This window comes from Erpetoichthys calabaricus, chromosome 9, assembly GCF_900747795.2.
Source record: "Erpetoichthys calabaricus chromosome 9, fErpCal1.3, whole genome shotgun sequence".
Lineage (NCBI taxonomy): Eukaryota > Metazoa > Chordata > Cladistia > Polypteriformes > Polypteridae > Erpetoichthys > Erpetoichthys calabaricus.
Genome location: NC_041402.2, coordinates 195,834,489 through 195,852,568, shown reverse-complemented (window position 1 = coordinate 195,852,568; position 18,080 = coordinate 195,834,489). Strand labels below are relative to the sequence as shown.

General features: G+C 46.3%; 2 protein-coding genes across 11 annotated transcripts in view; one reads left to right on the top strand and one right to left on the bottom strand.

Annotated features, from left to right (window-relative positions):
- Positions 1-18,080, top strand: part of LOC114657054 (lactose-binding lectin l-2-like) — a 561,576-nt gene that overhangs the window by 310,495 nt on the left and 233,001 nt on the right. The window lies entirely within an intron of this gene.
- The window catches only part of LOC114657053 (lectin-like), a 207,074-nt gene that overhangs the window by 151,095 nt on the left and 37,899 nt on the right, over positions 1-18,080 (bottom strand). For 2 of the 10 annotated variants that reach the window (XM_051931867.1, XM_051931864.1), the window contains one exon: positions 17,629-17,729. The exons of 5 other annotated variants lie outside the window; for them this stretch is intronic. In XM_051931867.1, the coding sequence (XP_051787827.1) occupies positions 17,629-17,729 (101 nt within the window). Of the gene's footprint in view, positions 1-10,618; positions 10,731-10,855; positions 10,991-17,628; positions 17,730-18,080 lie in introns of all 10 variants that reach the window. 3 more of the 10 variants (XM_051931869.1, XM_051931871.1, XM_051931870.1) reach the window with 3 other exon arrangements.

Here is an 18,080-nt window from a genome sequence, read left to right as displayed (position 1 = left end):
GGGCAGATTTGTGGGTGATGAAATTTAATGTCAGTAAATGTAAAGTATGACATGTAGGAGGTAAAAATGTGAGGTTTGAATACACAATGGGGGGTCTTAAAATTGAGAGTCCACCTTAAGGGAAGGATTGAGGAGTCACAGTGGACTCAACTACCAGGTGGTATTCAGAAGCCATTAAGAAGGCTAAGAGAATGTCAGGTTATATAGCGCGTTGATGTGTGGAGTACAAGTCACAGGAGGTTCTGCTCAGGCTTTATAACACACTGGTGAGGCCTCATCTGGAGTCCTAGATGCAGTTTGAGTCTCCATAAGGACATAGCAGCATTGGAGAAGGTCCAGAGAAGAGTAACAACGGCTGATTCCAGAGCTACAGGGGATGAGTGATGAGGAAAGATTAGAAGAGATGAACCTTTAAAGGAGATGAAGAGGAGACCTGAGTGAAGTGTTTAAAATGATGAAGACCATTAGTCCAGTGGATTGAGACTGTTATTTTAAAATGAGTTCATCTTGAACACGGGGACACAGTTGGAAACTTGTTAAGGGTGAATTTCACACAAGCATTAGGAAGTTTTCTTTACACAAAGAACCACAGACACTTGGAATAAGTGACCAAATAGTGTGGTAGACAGTAAGACTTGATGGACTTTCAAAACTCAAAGAATTCAGTGGATAGGACTAACGAGCTTTGTTGGGATGAATGGTCTGTTCTCGTCCAGATTATTGTAATGTTCTAAAAGATTTGTAGACCAGAAAATGACACCCAAGACCAATGTTTCACAAGGAAGACATGGAGAGTTTTGGAACTGCCAACTTAAAGTCCACCTCTGAAAGTGGTAGGAGACACCAGAGAGCTGTGACAAGGGTGGGAACAAATCTGTGTGGATTCATCCTAGGTGACAGAACTTCACAAACTTGTTGTACTGATTTTTGTATATAGCAAATGGGACGACACTGTGTGCTGAACACGGCAGGTGTCCTTCAGAATGTGTGAGCATTGAATCACAGAGAAGATCAGGTGGACGCCATCCGTTCTGTCATATCAGTTTAGTCATCAAGCTCATTGGCTCAGTGCCTGACATTTCTTTATCACATTATCTGGTTACCTGATGAAGGTTATGGTGGTGAAAACTTTGCTTTCTTAGTTGCGTATGCAAAACAGCCAGAAAATAAAATTTACCCAAATTTGAGGAGATAACTTAAAACAAAGTCTGAGATGCAAAGTTTAACAAGAGGGCTGTGCTCTCCAAAAAATCCAAAATATCCTACATGTGGGGAAGTCTTCAGGATTCACTGGAACTGAAGCACTCCTCCAGGATGTTTACTGTTAGGTCCATAAATATTTGGACAGAGATGACTTTTTTCTCATTTTAGTTCTGTACATCACCACAATGAATTTTAAATGAAACAACTCCGATGGAGTTGAAGTGCAGACTTTCAGCTTTAATTCAGTGGGGTGAACAAAACGATTGCATAAAAATGTGAGGCAACTAAAGCATTTTTATGAACACAATCCCTTCATTTCAGGGGCTCAATAGTAATTGGACAAATGAAATAACTGGAAATCAGATGTTCATTTCTAATACTTGGTTGAAGACCCTTTGCTGGCAATGACAGCCTGAAGTCTTGAACTCCTGGACATCACCAGATGTTGGATTTCCTCCTTTTGATGCTCTGCCAGGCCGTCACTGCAGCGGCTTTCAGTTGCTGTTTGTTTGTGGGCCTTTCTGTCTGAAGTTTAGTCTTCGACAAGTGAAATGCATGCTTAATTGGGTGAAGATCAGGTGACTGACTTGGCCATTCTAGAATTGTCCACTTCTTTGCTTTAATAAACTGCTGGATTGCTTTGGCTGTATGTTTTGGGTCATTGTCCATCTGTATCATGAATCAATGTGACTGCTGTATTTAGCTGGATTTGAGCAGACAGTATGTCTCTGAACACCTCAGAATTCATTCGGCTGCTTCTGTCCTGTGTCACATCATCAATAAACACGAGTGTCCCAGTGCCACTGGCAGCCATCACACTGCCTCCCTCCACCGTGTTTTACAGATGATGTGCTATGCTTTGGATAATGAGCTGTTCCACGGCTTCTCCATACTTTTTTCTTGCCATCATTCTGGTAGAGGTTGATCTTGGTTTCATCTGTCCAAAGAATGTTTTTCCAGAACTGTGCTGGCTTTTTTAAATGTTCTTTAGCAAAGTCCAATCTAGTCTTTCTATTCTTGAGGCTTATGAGTGTCTTGCACCTTGCAGTGCACCCTCTGGATTTACTTTCATGCAGTCTTCTCTTTATGGTAGACTTGGATATCGATACGCCCGCCTACCCCCTGGAGAGTGTTGTTCACTTGGTTGGCTGTTGTGAAGGTGTTTCTCTTCACCATGGAAATGATTCTGCAATCATCCACCACTGTTGTCTTCCGTGGACGTCCAGGTCTTTTTACGTTGCTGAGTTCACCAGTGCTTGCTTTCTTTCTTAGGATGGACCAAACTGTAGATTTTGCCACTCGTAATATTGGAGCAATTTCTCTGATGGGTTTTTTCTGTTTTCACAGCTTAAGGATGGCTTCTGTCACCTGCATGGAGAGCTCCTTTGACCGCATGTTGTCTGTTCACAGCAAAATCTTCCACATACAAGCACCACACCTCAAATCAACTCCAGGCCTTTTATCTGCTTCATTGATAAGGAAATAAAAACGGACTTGTCCACACCTGCCCATGAAATAGCCTTGGAGTCAATTGTCCAATTACTTTTGAGCCCCTGAAATGAAGGGATTGTGTTCACAAAATGCTTTAGTTGCCTCACATTTTTATGCAATCGTTTTGTTCACCCCACTGAATTAAAGCTGAAAGTCTGCACTTCAACTGCATCGGAATTGTTTCATTTAAAATTCATTGTGGTGATGTACAGAACCAAAATTAGAAAAAAGTCCTCTCTGTCCAAATATTTATGGACCTAACTGTAGATTAATCCTACCCTAACCCTAACTGTATCTATCTATTATATAGCACCTTTCACTCTATCTATCTAACTGTAGATAGATAGAGTGAAAGGCGCTATATAATAGATAGATAGATAGAGTGAAAGGAGCTATATAACAGATAGATAGATAGATAGAGTGAAAGGCACTATATAATAGATAGATAGATAGAGTGAAAGGTTCTATAGATAGATAGATTGCTTGGAGGAGTGGAGGAGACAAAGACCAAGAGAAAGAGAAAGAAAGAAAGAAAGAAAGAAAGAAAGAAAGAAAGAAAGAAAGAAAGAAAGAAAGAAAGAAAGAAAGAAAGAGAGTGACGGTGTGCTGTGCCCTTCATATTCTCGTGGCTCTGGTGGTGTGAAGTCTCTTTGTGTTTTTTCCGTGTGCCCTGCGTCTGCTGTGTTAGGATGGTGAGCTGGAGCGCCCCCTGCTGTCCACAGTATTTTAATGGGATTATTGTTTTATGTTAGAAATTTCAAAAAAGGAAAGTCCAGCAGCAGGTGACAGAAGTATTCCACCTTACGCTTTTACACTTTGTGGTCCCCCGTTTGGCAGCAGTGACAGCTCTAAGTGCTTTGGATACGTCTGAGCCAGCTTCAAATTTAGGGACCAGCGTTCTTTTTTAAGGCGCTATAATAGACACAAAGGGCGCTATATAGGTGGCGGACAGACATATCGATGACTACGGCAGTGAGCAGCAGATGGCTAACTGTGGTTGATGGACATGAGAGGCGCCACAGTGTGTAACAGATGGACAGACGGATGCACTTTATTGACCCCTACAGCCCACTCACAGAATACCAAAGTCTGAGTGCAGACCACACAAGTGTGAGACCCTGAATTGTGTCACTTTAATGACTACAGTGACTAAGGAAGTATTGTGGCAGTGCCAGTGCATCCGGCACACTGCCTGGGGTGAACATACACTCTGTGTGACGAGCTGTGACACTGTGCAGACCTCAGCAGTGTCCACGACGTGTTGTCCAGAGGGTGAGCAGCGTTGGTCGTGATGGCCTCTCAATTTGCCCCTTTGCTCTCTAGCTGCTCTCCCCCCAGGCAGCTGTCCCTGCAGCACCAGCAGGTCAGACGTCAGCCCCCCAAAGCCGCTACGTTGTGAGTTTATCGTTGTGAGTTTATCGTTGTTTTCGATGCGCTGCACTGTTTTACCTGATTGACGCCTCACTTCAGATGGTCCCCTCTGACCTTCTTTCCAGGTGCGGGATCCTCATCCTCTGAGCACTGCTGCTGCTCCGGTGGTGTGTCGGTGGGCCGGGATGCTGAATCCCACCCAGTTGTCAAACAGAGCAGGTCGCTGTGGTCCTGGGCGTCTGAGCCTGGAAGAACCTTTTCTGAGTGTCCCCAAGTATCCTACTCATCCATTAGGCCCCCCTTCTCACTGACTTACACAGTTAGGGGCTTCAAACCACAGCCATGGCCTGCGTGCGTGTATAATGTGTGTGTGGGTGTGTGACGGAGAGCGGAGCAGTGGAGGTGAGCCCCCCGGTGCAGGGGGATGCCTTTAGAGGTGACACTGTGAAGGATGAGCTCTTCTCATCTCAGGCCCTTTTAGAGCTTTCAGTGTAAATTGTGTTAACTCCCGATACCCTGTCACAAGGTTTGATTAAAAATGGAGAAATGACTAAATAAGAAGGCGAGACCCCCTTTCATGTAAACGCTCCCCTCGAAATTGACATTCATTTACCTGACGAACTAAAAGTTTAATCTTCATTCAGGTGTCAGTGACCCCTGTTGGCTAGAAGGGGTAATGCGATGTCTCCCAGAACTGAGTTCAGCAGTTTAATGATTAAAAATGGCTTCCTGATGCTGCCCACGCACTCACACCCCTTGTCAAGCAAGGACAGATGGGGGCTCAGACCACCGGCTTCAGCTTTATAAAGTAAATGAGGTCATTAATGGAAGACAATCGGGGGGCTGATATAAGAAAGAAAAACGCACCTCAGGTCAAAAGAAGTGGTGGTGCCACAGAGGCCCGAGTGCCAGGAAACGATTGGCAATAAGGGGCTGGGCACTCAGCCATTGGTGGTCCTAATGTTAATCAAGAAAACAAAAAGCTGAGTGCCAGCCTGAGCACAGAAGCTCTGCATTTCCATTTCAAAAGGTGTCCACAGTGCAGAAGGACATGAGAAACCAGTCAGTCACAGGGAGTGAGGGTGCACATCATCATCATCATCCCACTGTGGCTTCTTCTCAGGACCCCCAGTAATGGTGGATGTGTCCCTTCGGCTCTTTTTCCAGACAAGACTTAAAGACCTCCTGTTAGTTAATAAGTTGAAACACCAGAGAGCAGCACAACCTTACGAGGCTTTCTAGCTATGAGGCTGAGTGCACCGGCAAGCAGCAGAAACTGTCAGGACAAAGGGTCCCACTTCAGCCCACCCTTCAGCTACACAGGAGGGAGAGGCCATCAACTTGACGTCAGTGCTGCTCTCTTACAAAGCTGGCAAATCCCAGACCTCAGAGTACTGGCTGTCACTGCCAGCGGGTGTCCTAATGCCAGTCTGCTCAACGCCGCCCAGAGCCCTGCCGTCAGACTGCACTCCAACAGCTCTGTGGCGCCACCTGCTGGTCAGGCTGTGTTTGTTCTCCCTGATTCTCCGTTCGTTTGCTGTTTTGTGTTGCAGGGGTTTGTTGGGGTCTGTGGACGTCACACATTGTCTTTGAGATGACAGTGGTGACTCGTGGTGTGTTTATAGAGACCCTTCAAACACTTTATATACGTTATGTCTACAAATCAATCGTCTGTCACGGGTTACACTGCGGCTCCTCTCATTTCAACAATAGGACTTTCACAAATCGACATCCCGTTGGCAGAGCCCAGCAAACTGAATTATTGTGTGGGAAAAAATGTTGTGGTTGGCAAATATGTGAAAAACATCTCAGTCGTTAAACAGAAACACAGCATTGAAGAGAATTGAGGTGAAGAGAATTGTACGTGTTGATGATTAAAGCAGTCAAGAAGTTCTCCATAAGTGTGCTACATTATGATATTGATTACAATTATTTTATATGTGTTAAAGATTCATGTTGTTCTTATTTCTTTCAAGTTCCTACTCATTTAAAAGCTTTTCCATATTCCCTCGTGTTACACCCCACCTTTATGTTATATAGCGCCTTTCTGCAGTGTTCACGGTGTCAGTGTTATGTGCTCAGGGTCTCCCAGTGATTTGGAGATTAGCAGCCATTTCTGCAGGCAGGAGGTGAAATGCTGTGGTGGGCTTCAGATGAGACCATCATCATCATCATCATCATCATCATCATCATCACCTCAGACCACTCCTACTAAGCAGGTCAGCCCAGACTTCACCATCCCCAGCTGCAGATTCCAGCTCTCCTTGAGCAATTCCATACGCATTCCCAAGGGCAGCTCCAAGGGGGGGTCATCCGGGGGGGCTTCTTTTCCTCAAGTGGTTCCTCTTATTTCAGAGGCCGCTGTCCCAGACTGCTGAGATTGTCAGCCCAGCCACCCTGTGAAGAGACCCCCGTTTCTGCCGCTTGTTACCCCCACCTAATGAGCACAGGGGAGGACGGGGAGGTCAATGGACGGAGAGTTTTGTCTTCAGACTTTGCCACCACAGACTGGTACAATGCCAGCAGAGCCAGTGCCGCCACTCCAATCCACTTGTCAATCTCACATTCCCTTCTGCCATCACTCATGAACGAGACCCCCAGATACCTGAACTCCTCTGCTCAGGGCAGACCCCCCCATCCCTCACCTGGAGAGACCTGTAGCAGTGCTACTATCAGTAAAAAGTGCATCTCCCAGCAGTCCCTGCAGGGGCTGTTGGGGTCAAAGGTCGTCAGAGGAGTTTAAAAGGAGGGCAGGTGGCAAAGGGGGAGGGGGGGAAGTGTTTGTTGTTGTTGTATTTTGTGTTTCATTTACCTGTCGGACTGCCTTCTGTTAATGAAGTCATATTTAGTCGCTGTGTCCTGGATTGTGTCGTCGTTGAGGTCTCGATCGTCTGTCTACCTGTGTGCTGAGGACTGATTGTGGATTCACGGCTTTCCCACAAGTATAGCAGCACTCCTGAACCATCCATCTGCCCGTCTTCACCCTTAGTGTCCACCAGTAGGACTGTTTTTCATTCCCTTACAACATGCAGATCTCTGGACTTAACTCTCGTCATCTCTCATTACATCTGGTGTGATATTCCATGGACTTTGCTGTGTGGAATTTGTGTTTATGTGTTTATTGTAATATCACCGTAGGGGTACAGGGGTGGGATTATTTATATTATTTAATATCATTATATTCTTTAATTGTTGTTGTTCCCCAGTGTGATTTATTTTGTGAGTGTGTGCGGGTCGAGCCAAGGCTGGGGGCGTCCCTGGGATCCTCTAATAAAAATAAATAAATCCCCGTCATCTTGATGGTGTGAATCTTAGCAGCACCGGACCACTACAGACCAATCCCAGCTTTTCTGACTGAGAACCCTGAGCTCAGACTTGGAGGTGCTGATCCTCATCCCAGCCACAAATCACTCGAGTGCATCTGGAAGGTCACAGTCGGGTGGGACAAAGAGGACATCATCATCTACGTAAATGGCCTCTCCACATCCTCGGCTGAGCCACGAAAACTACAAGACCCCAGCAGCAGGACCACCGCCACATCACACTGGTCAGAATGCCCACATCAGACAGCTCAACTCTCTCAGGTCCATCATGACCCCCATCACACTGTGTGGCTGGTGGTCTTTAAGTCACGGCTCCCATCCTGCAGCACACCTTCACTGTCATTCCATTCATTTCTTACAGTGTTGTGTGGTGCTGCCCATCACTACTGTGGTCAGCCAGCCAAGCTCTGAAGCCCACCTCAGGGTGACCACCCATTGGTTACAGCCATCAGATTGTGGCCACTGCTGAGTTTACTTAGGTCATATGAGGTGGCCTGTTAGTCACAGAGCAGGCGAAGGAGAGCAAGTGACATGTCTTAGTACTGTAGCTTGTCCATCCTAAATGAGAAAATAATTTAGAGAACAAGACAACAGGATGAATGCTAGATGTGTTTTTATTTAGAAACAGCCAAAGTGTAATGAAGATCAGACATCTTCACCGTCTCTCATGGCTTCACTCCTTTTTATTATACAGCATTGGCCATTCATTTCTCATGCAGACAAATGGATACTGATGTTCACATTTGTTGTTATTCCAGTGACCTGAAACTGAAAAGAAACACAAGAGGAGAGGTGAGGACAACACTGGAGGAGCAGCAACTCACAACTTCACTTTGAGATTTGAGGGACTGGAGAACGTCGCACTCCCACCCGCCGAGTGCCGGAAAGTTGGGCCAGGAGTCGGCGTGCAGGTGACGCGGTGGAGAACATCGAAAGGAAATTCTCAAGGCCCAGCCGCCTGGTGTTACGCCGTCACCAACGTCAGCAGGGGTTTTAAACCAAGAGATGCAAAAATTCAGAGGAGGGTCTGGGTGTGATGGCAAGAGGCCTCTTCAACAGTGTGGGTGTCTGTGTGACCAAAAAGACCACTGGGGACCCCTCAGAGCCCCATGAACCAAAGTAGGTTCTCTGGTGACCAAGCCGCTTGATCTCCACTCGCCAAACACAAAACACCACGAAACACACTGCATTAGTAAAAGTCTGATCAGCTCTCTGTCAAGGAGCTAAGTGGGGTCTGCGGGGTCTCAATCTGTGCTGGCCAAAATGATTGAAGTGTTGCCAAGTGTTGTGGGTACTTAATGACGTCACTCGCAGAGTGGGTCATCTCACCCAGTTTTTCAGTGAGCTACGTGTGACCCATGAAGGGTTTTGTTGAATGACGGCTCGCTCGGTGCCAACTGAACTGAGGTTGGTCCGTCATTTTCTAACCCATTTAGTGCTACAGAGCCCATCCCAGCTAGCACAGGGCACAAGGCAGGTGCCAGTCCATCGCAGGGTATTGGACTGGGCTCTGTTTTATCAATGGCTGAGTTTGTTTCCTTTTTTGACATTTTCATTGAGATATTTATTTCCCATCATTCCCTGGGGTGATTAAAAGATGAACAGCTTGTGAATGTTTGCATCTGCTCTAGCGGTGCCACCTGATTCTTCACCCAGAAGAGCCTCGGGCACAATGGCAAGAGAAGGCCCTTTGGCAATACTGCCCTTTGCATTAAGTAAATAAATTTATCTTGAAATGCGGCCATCGACAGTACAATAGAACAGCAAACACACGCAGTCGGCTTCTGCTAACAACATACAGACGCACACCTGACATCCTCAGAATATGGCGGAGCAGACGCAGCTGGAGGTTACTGCCGCCAAGTGGGCTTCATTCAGCTCCTCCAGTGCCCACCCTGAATGCTGGGTTCGTGTCCATTAGACTCATGTGCTGTTAGCGTGTTGAGCCGATTTGGCTTTGCTGACATTTGTGACTTACGTGAAGATTGGATCACATGGAGGACCTTGGAGTAGAACTGAGTGGAGTCGTGTAGGGTGGTCCAGAAAAGCAGTGCTGTGTTTCAGCGAGGGTCCCCTCTGGTGTGACCTTGTGCTATGAGATTAGACCCTGATTCTCATGTCATGTTATGACACCTTTGCTCTCCGTTTTGACCTTTGGCCTGTTTTGCCCGTTTGTCCGTCTCCTGATGTGCCCCCCACGTCTTTGGTGCTGTCACTTATAGTACAATAGCAGTGAGGACCATCACTTGTAACATCCTGTAATCTCAATAACCTCCACCCTCATAACCCTTTGTTTCCACAGTTCCACCCATTGGCACACTATGGCATGAGTTCCCACGTGTTTTAGGTTGATCTGCAGGTTCTCTTATGAAAAGCTTTCTGAAAATCCAAACACATGACCTCCTGTGCACCTCTCTGGCTGAATACTTTTTGCTTTTTTCCCATAGAATTCCAGTTGAATGTCTTTGGGATGCGAGGAAAAAACACACACAGGCTGTGACCAGACTGCAGTCTGCCATGCCAGTGTGCCCCCCATAAAATGTAAGTCAGCCATTCAAACGTTATCAGGCCTGCTTGACGCCCACCCACACACGGTGACCAGAGCCCACCCTGACAGCATCAGGTGCAAAGTGCCAACCACCCCTGAGCGTGGAGCCAGTCCATCAGATGGGCCACCAAATGCCACCATGCTGCCCACTGAAGAACAGAACTTAAAAAGGCCGCATGAGGTGAGCGCGGGGTCTTGTTTATTCTTTTTTATTTTTTATTGGTTGAGTATTTGATATTTAAACAAAGGCTGATGATTTCGCTCTTATGAATCCCTCACACTCTCTTTATTCTCATTGAATTATTTGTGACGCTCATCACGTCCTAACAAGCCCCCTGGTGGCCGCCCTCCTGCTGTGCCAGTCACAAGTCGACGCAGTGACAGTTAGATTTGTCTGATTTGCTCGGTTCTCCAGAGTGTGTTACACGGGGGTCTTTAGGACGGTCCCACATGTTGCTGCCACACATACATACACACACACACACACACACACACCGCTCTTATTGTACACTGTGCTCAAGTGAAGCACAAAAAGACTTGAGTGCCCCCCAGAGTGCTTCACAGCACCCCAGTCCAGTGCCAGGCTACCCCTGGTGTGGCGTCCAGTCTCAACATTGAAATGACAGTGGCCACCATTGCAGTGGTCATCATCATCAGCCCTAAAACAGAACACACGGCTTACCCATAAAGTTGGTGTGGAAGCAGTTCTCAGTGCCACCGATGTTGTTGGGCTGACCCCAATGCCAGTTTGTAAAATCCCATGGGGACCCATCAGTCCAGAGCCACGATGAGGTCTGCAAAACACCAGCACTGCGGTAAGCAACGGGACCCTCACTGCAGCAGGATTGCACTCCTCTGCCATCTTAGAGCTTACAGCCCCCCAGGACCACAAAGATGAACAGACAGGAGGGCAACTTACCTGCACACAGTTGGAGCCTCCGAGCCACGAGATGGGGCCAGAGGAGTCACTTCTCTTAATCAGACTGGTGATGAAGTGGTTGGCACCGCTGCTGTGGACAGACGCCAGGTTTCCTCCAAGGCTGATGCAGTAAAGCTACAGGAGGGGGTGACAGAGAGGGTCCACGTTAGGCCAGCATGGCACACACATCAGGAGGACACAACAAAAACTGGTGGCTGTCGTGGCACCTGACAGTCATTTTATTTTTGGAGATTTCGTAAGACCCCTGAGGCTCCACTGCAGGATACTTGGAGTGCATTTTGTTGAAGGCTTTCAGACAGCAAACTCTTAAAAGGCCACTGCTGGTCTTAAACTGACCACTGGACAGTCCAGCTGTGTCACTGCCTGTCCTTTGTCACTTTAAAGTGAGGTGCCACCCAACTTCAGACATGAGGTCTGCACAATTATGAAGGAGTTTAATGTCCGTTGGGAGTCAATAATGGTGGTCCTGTGGACGTCCACATCAGAGAAGCTGCTGGGACAGGCCGGGCACATGGTGGGCACACATCTCACGTGCCAATGGGAGGTGGGTGTCTGGGTGGTGATCAGTCTGTCAGCTTTATACAGTTATAGGTCTGCTAGCTGCGTTAGTTGGCTTTGCCACGTCCAACTCGGTGGGCTTCTGTTGTTGTGCCATCGGATGTGCAGACGTATCTGTAGACCTGTGTGTGTCACTAGTGTGTGTCACTAGTGTGTGTCACTAGCGTGTGTGTGTCACTAGCGTGTGTGTGTCACTAGCCGAGTGCTTCTCACTTTGATATTTGCTGTTATTTTTTTAGCGGCTGTTAATATTATTAGTCGGCTGGAGCTCCTCACTCTTGAATACGCCACATACAGTCACCCGTCAGTAAAGCATCGATGCTGCAGGTCAATTCCTGCCTGTCCTGACGTTGGCCTTTGTTGGCGGTCCTGGCAAGACACCATTTTACAGTAAAGTGTGTTCTTTAGAATTCAAAAAGGCAATTAGAAGAAATAAAGGAAATTTCAGGGATCCTGTAGAAATGAAGGCTTCAATCGGATTGAAATGTAAGGCTTTGAATTGTAATCTTGTAGCGGTACAAAGGTTTGCAGGGTTGGCATCAATGGCGATACACCCTGAGTCGTGGTGCCCGTTAGCTCCTTATGACACACAGCAGTGACGTTTACAGGCTGCACACACGCATGCCTGTCTCTATCACACTGTGAAGGCCTGTTGTGTCAGATTAAGCCTTTTGTTGATCATTCTGGAAGTCACGTCAGCAGCCTCTATTTGAAATCAGCCATCTTGGCTACACGGCACCATCTGGCATCACCATGTAGTTAAATCGCTGCGGGGATCTCATTACTGTGTGATGTCATTTTCACCATGTGGCCCAACATGAACATGTCGAGTATAAACCGGGCTGAAGAAGAAACTGGCAGAACAAGGAGTACTGCGGGTACCCCATGACGCAACAGTCAGCGTGGGCTCAGACGAGGAGCTTGTGTTTTACCAACATGCTGGAATTCTGAGAAAGCAAGAAAAGGAGACGACCAGAGAAGGGCAGATGATGTGATTTATCTCAGAAAGCATCTGATAAGGTGCCACATGAGAGGGTGGGCATCAAACTTAAAGAAGTGGCAGTTCTGGGTGTGCTGTGAAGATGGGGGCAGAATTGGCTGAGACACCAGAAGCAGAGAGTGATGGGCTGAGGAACCACTTCAGGATTGGCAGATGTTAAGAGTGGTGACCAGCAGGGGGCAGTGCTGGGGTGACTGCTATTTTTCCATCCATCCATTTTCCAACCCGCTGAATCCGAACACAGGGTCATGGGGGTCTGCTGGAGCCAATCCCAGCCAACACCGGGCACAAGGCAGGAAACAATCCTGGGCAGGGTGCCAACCCACCGCAGGACACACAGAAACACACCCACACACCAAGCACACACTAGGGACAATTTAGAATCGCCAATCCACCTAACCTGCATGTCTTTGGACTGTGGGAGGAAACCGGAGTGCCCGGAGGAAACCCACGCAGACACGGGGAGAACATGCAAACTCCACGCAGGGAGGGCCGACTGCTATTTTTAATATCTATAAATGATTTAGATAGGAATATGAAGGACAAGCTGGTGATGTTGGCAGTTCATACCAAGACAGGTGGACTGGCAGATCATCGAGAATCAACTGAATCATCACAGAGGGACCAGCACAGCAGACAGGCTCAGGCAGATTAGTGGAGGATGAAATTAATGTCTGCGGTGGGCTGGCGCCCTGCCTGGGGTTTGTTTCCTGCCTTTTAGTGATGTGTCGTTCGCGAACGAGCCGGCTGTAAGAGCCGATGCTTTGAAGCGAACGAGAGGAGCCGATGCCCATCGAGCAGAGCCGAAGCTTCAGTCGCTCCTGCTCAGTTCTGCTGAAAATCCATTCGGCAGGGGTGGGACTTTACTTATATGGGCACACAGAACATTGGCTCATAATGCCGGCTCGTTCACGAACAACACATCGGACTAGGATCGTACCATTATGTGAAAGAAGAAAGGGGGGCAGACGCTCCGAAGACAGCGAGTGTTGGTACAGGCCAGGTACGTAGAGCGACACTGTCAGATTTAAATGCAAGCGCATCGTGAAGAAAAAAAGAAGAGTGAAGAAATGAGTGAAAGCCGAAAAAGCAGCAGCATCTGGCTGCATTTCAGTGATATTGGAGACTGCAAAGCTAAGTGCAGAATTTGTAATATGAAAATATCCGTTAGAGCAGGGTCAACAACAAAAAACCTGCACAGACATATAAGAAGCACCCATCCATCCGTGCAACTGGAGGACAGCATGCCCTCTCTCCTGCCACCCACTGACCCTGGAAAAGAGCCAAGTACTTCTGCTGCAGCATCCACTGTCTTACCGAAAACAGCAGGTATAACACGGTCTTCAGTTCAAACCAAAATAAGGACATTTATTCCAAAACAAATGACGCCAAACAAACAAACAAGTGTCGATGAGGAGATGGCTAAAATGATAGCTAGCGACTTTTAACCATTTTCCATTGTGGAGGACAGCGGATTTACAACTTTTGTACAGGCCTTAAACCCCATGTATGTTCTCCCTAGCAGAAAAACTTTGTCCCAAACAATTATTCCAGAACTATATATCTGAGGATGGAGTACAACACTGTGCTTTCAGAAACCACTGCTCTGGAAAAAAAGGTAGCATTTAATAACAAGAGCTGTGGATGAGGCATTTCAAAGAATAAGTGCAGCAGCAGCAAGATGCAACCCCAGCAGCCTGTCTACTCCTCCATCAGAGGGCCAAGAGGAAGAAATTGGAGCAGGTCGTGTTCACAGGAACCACAAGCTTCTGCTGTGTGGAGGCTCTTTGACGAAAGAGCAACAGGAGACACTGCAAGGAGAAATCCCACAGCTGATGCTATGCTGGAGTTGAGGTCCTATCTTGAGGAGCCCCTCATCCAAAGATCTGAAGACCCAGTGAGCTGGTGGGAGGCCAAGGCTGCAGTCTACCCACGCCTGGTTAAGGTAATGGTAGGAAGACTTTGCATTGTCGCTACATCGGTCCCCTCAGAAAGAGTCTTCTCAAAAACAGGAGAAATAATCACGGAGAGGAGAAATCGCATCAGCCCATCTAAGCTGAGGCATCTGGCATTTCTGAATGCCAACCTGGCCTAAAAACTTTTATTCAAAGAGTCATAGTGTTGTGTTGTTGTTGGTGAGTTTGGCCTTTATTTAATTTATTTGCTGTGGTTTTGTTTTAAGTTGTTAATTTAAAGCTTTTATTAAAATGTTAAACAATAGTAACTGTGTATTTATTGTAATGAAAAACTGCATAAAATACGTAATGTCTGAAAACAATGAATAAGAAATTGCTTAGGCTATACACAAACCATTCATAATTGCTTAATTAGGCTAAAATATAAGCATCCAAATGATACTAAACGAAGAGCCATTCGGGAGCCGTAAGAGCCGAAGCTTTGAAAAGAGCCAGAGTTCCCATCACTACTGCCTTGTGCCCTGTGTTAGCTGGGATTGGCTCCAGCAGACCTCCGTGACCCTGTAGTTAGGATATAGCGGGTTGGAAAATGGATGGATGGATGGAAATGTAAAGAATTACAGGTAGGGAGTAAAAATGTGAGGCTTGAATACACAATGGGTGGTCTGAAAATCAAGAGTCCACCTTATGAGAAGGATTTAGGAGTCATAGTGGATTCTAAGCTATCAACTTCATGACAGTGTTCAGAAGCCACTAAGAATGCTAAGAGAATGTCAGGTTATATAGCATCTTGATGTGTGGAGTACAAGTCACAGGAGGTTCTGCTCAGGCTGGTGAGACCTCATCTGGAGTTGTGGGTGCAGTTTGGGTCTCCAGGCTACAAAGAGGACACAGCAGCACAAGAGAAGGTCCAGAGAAGAGCGACTGGCTGATTTTGGGGGGCTACAGGGGGTGAGTGATGAGGAAAGATTAAAAGAGCTGAGCCTTAAGGAGATGAAGAGGAGACCTGACTGACTGAAGTGTTTAAAATGATGAAGAGCATTAGTCCAGTGGAGTGAGACAGTGACTTAAAAATTAGTTCATCAAGAACACGGGGACACAGTTGTGAAACACATTAAGTGTAAATGTCACACAAAAGTTATGATGTCACACAGAGAGCCACAGACTCGTGTAATACGTGACCAAGTAGTGTGGTGGGCACGAGGACTATAGGGACCCCCACACCTTGACTTGATGTTATTTTGGTGGATTTACGTGGACAGGACTGGCGAATTCTGATGGACTGAAGGTCTTGTCCTCATCTACATTGATCTAACATTTTAACCTGCAAGTCTTCTTTTAGCTTCCCTGACTCTCGTCTGTCCTCTTCTCTCCTGGTCGATAGATAGATAGATAGATAGATAGATAGATAGATAGATAGATAGATAGATAGATAGATAGATAGATAGATAGATAGATAGATAGATAGATAGATAGATAGATAGATAGATAGATAGATAGATATGAAAGGCGCTATATAATAGATAAATAGATAGATAGATAGATGTGAAAGGCGCTATATAATAGATAGATAGATAGATGTGAAAGGCACTATATAATAGATAGATAGATACTTTATTAATCCTAATGGTAATTCACATGAATGGCAGCCCCATTTCTCTGTCATTACTTCTCATTTTTTTTACGTCACCAAATTTCAATCAAAACAGTTAAATTATTTTTGGAGATTTTAGGGTATTGTTTTGTTTTTTTTTATTTTAAGGTGGAGTTTTTGGCCCTAACTATAGATTTATCCAAATGCCCTGTCTTTGTGGGCACCTACTGCCCTCGATGTGCCATCCTGCCAGTTGTCAGCTTTTGAACTAAATGATAAATATGTGAGCGAGTGAGTCAGTCACTGTGTGTGTATTCAGACTTTAGTATTATTTCAATGTGAATTTGGGGTCATTTGTTAGGATTGGGGTCCACTTCTTATCATTTGTTTTTCTGTTTAGCCCACTTGTTCTCAAACTCGGCCCTGGAGACCCCTAGAGCTGCAGATTTCTGTTCAAACTTCTCTTCTTAATTGAATTCCAGTCCTAACTAAGTCAGCTGTTACCTCCCAGTTTCTGTGTTTTGGGGTCCATGTTGAAATGACAAAACTACGGTTGGTACATTTTGATTGGAATGTGCCCGTCATTTCTGTATGTGACACGTTGATAATTCCGTGTTTTTTTTAAATGTTTTTATAATTTTCATCATTGTTCTCATCTTGATTTCTAATTTATTTCCCACTGAGCCTGTCGGTGGGCCTGGCACTGAAGCAGATGCAGCCTTTCAGCATTCAGGATCGCCTGCCCCGGTGGTCTGCTCTGCTCGTTGTTAACTGTCATTATTGGGGTCAAACTAAGGGAGCAAACGTCTCCAAACCAAAAGAGCAAATCAGTAGGAGAAGACAGCAGTGAAGTAAAGCTAAGCTCTTCACGCCAACACAAAAGCACCAAATGTCTCTGAAGTGTCAAATCCCACCACTGTGCTGACTTGGCTGCAGAATTAGGGGGAGGCAGGCGGTGTGACATTGCAGTTAAGGCTTTGGAGTCTGAGGCTGTGGGTTCAAATCCCACTACTGAACCTCTGTGACCTGAGCAGGTCACTTCACCTGCCTGTCCCTATAATGGGGAAAACAAAACAAAAGAAATGAAACCAATCGTCTCTCAGATGTTGTAAGTCACCTCAGATAAAATGTCAGCCGCTCTGTAAATGAGATCAATAAGAGAGAAAATGAAGGAAACAAAAACCTGCAGCCACCGGGGTGCCCAGGACTGAGCCGGAGATCCACTGGTGTTGTGTTCCCGCTATGAACAGTCGCCTTATGAACGAGTTCTCAGGAACAGATATGGTTTATGGAGCAAACGAAGTGCAGCCTGCAGCTACGGCTTTACAGGTCGCCATCTTCTTCCTGCTCACTTCATGTCTTCTACTCCCTTTGTTTGTCTTGTTTGTGTGTAAATGTGAATGTGAGAGTGAGGAGGGACAGAAATCTAAAAAGAGCAGAGAGGGAATGAGAAAGCAAAAGAAGGACGATCCATAATGCAGTGCAAATAAAGTGACTGAGGGGTGAAGGTACAGCAGAATGACAAAAAATCAAAGGTGCCAACTGGCTGAGGGGGAAAAAAGACACGCGTGCCATGAAGGAGATTGACACGGAACTCAGAAAAGTGCTGGACTTGTTCACAAATCACATATTAAGGCAGCAATGCCATTCTGTCACACCATTTCCCCAGTGTCACTTACATTACCTCAGCGTCAATCCAGGACTTCTCCATTGGGAAGTATTTGTAACATTTGCTGTTGTATCTCGTCCATCCAGATTCACAATACTCATCACTGTAGGACACATCTGAAAATCAGAGACCACCGCTTAGTGAAGGCCATTGGATGTTATTAGAATTCTAAACATTTGCAAGACCTTTTGACCTGAGACCACTCTGTATGCTAACTGATGGCTGCCATCCCGTACCATTCATGTTCAGCATGGCGTCAGCTGGCCCAGCTCACATGATTGAATGACCAGAGTCATCTTCAGTTCCCGTTTCATCAACAGTGGACCACTGCTGGTCTCTCGAAAGGTCTGTTGAGGGCACAGAAGTGACGTACTGTTTGTCTGTATGGTCATCTACTCCACCTGAGTGTCCTCCCAGAGAGGCTTTCCACAGCCTTACTAGTCCACTTCTGCACTGTCCTTATGTGT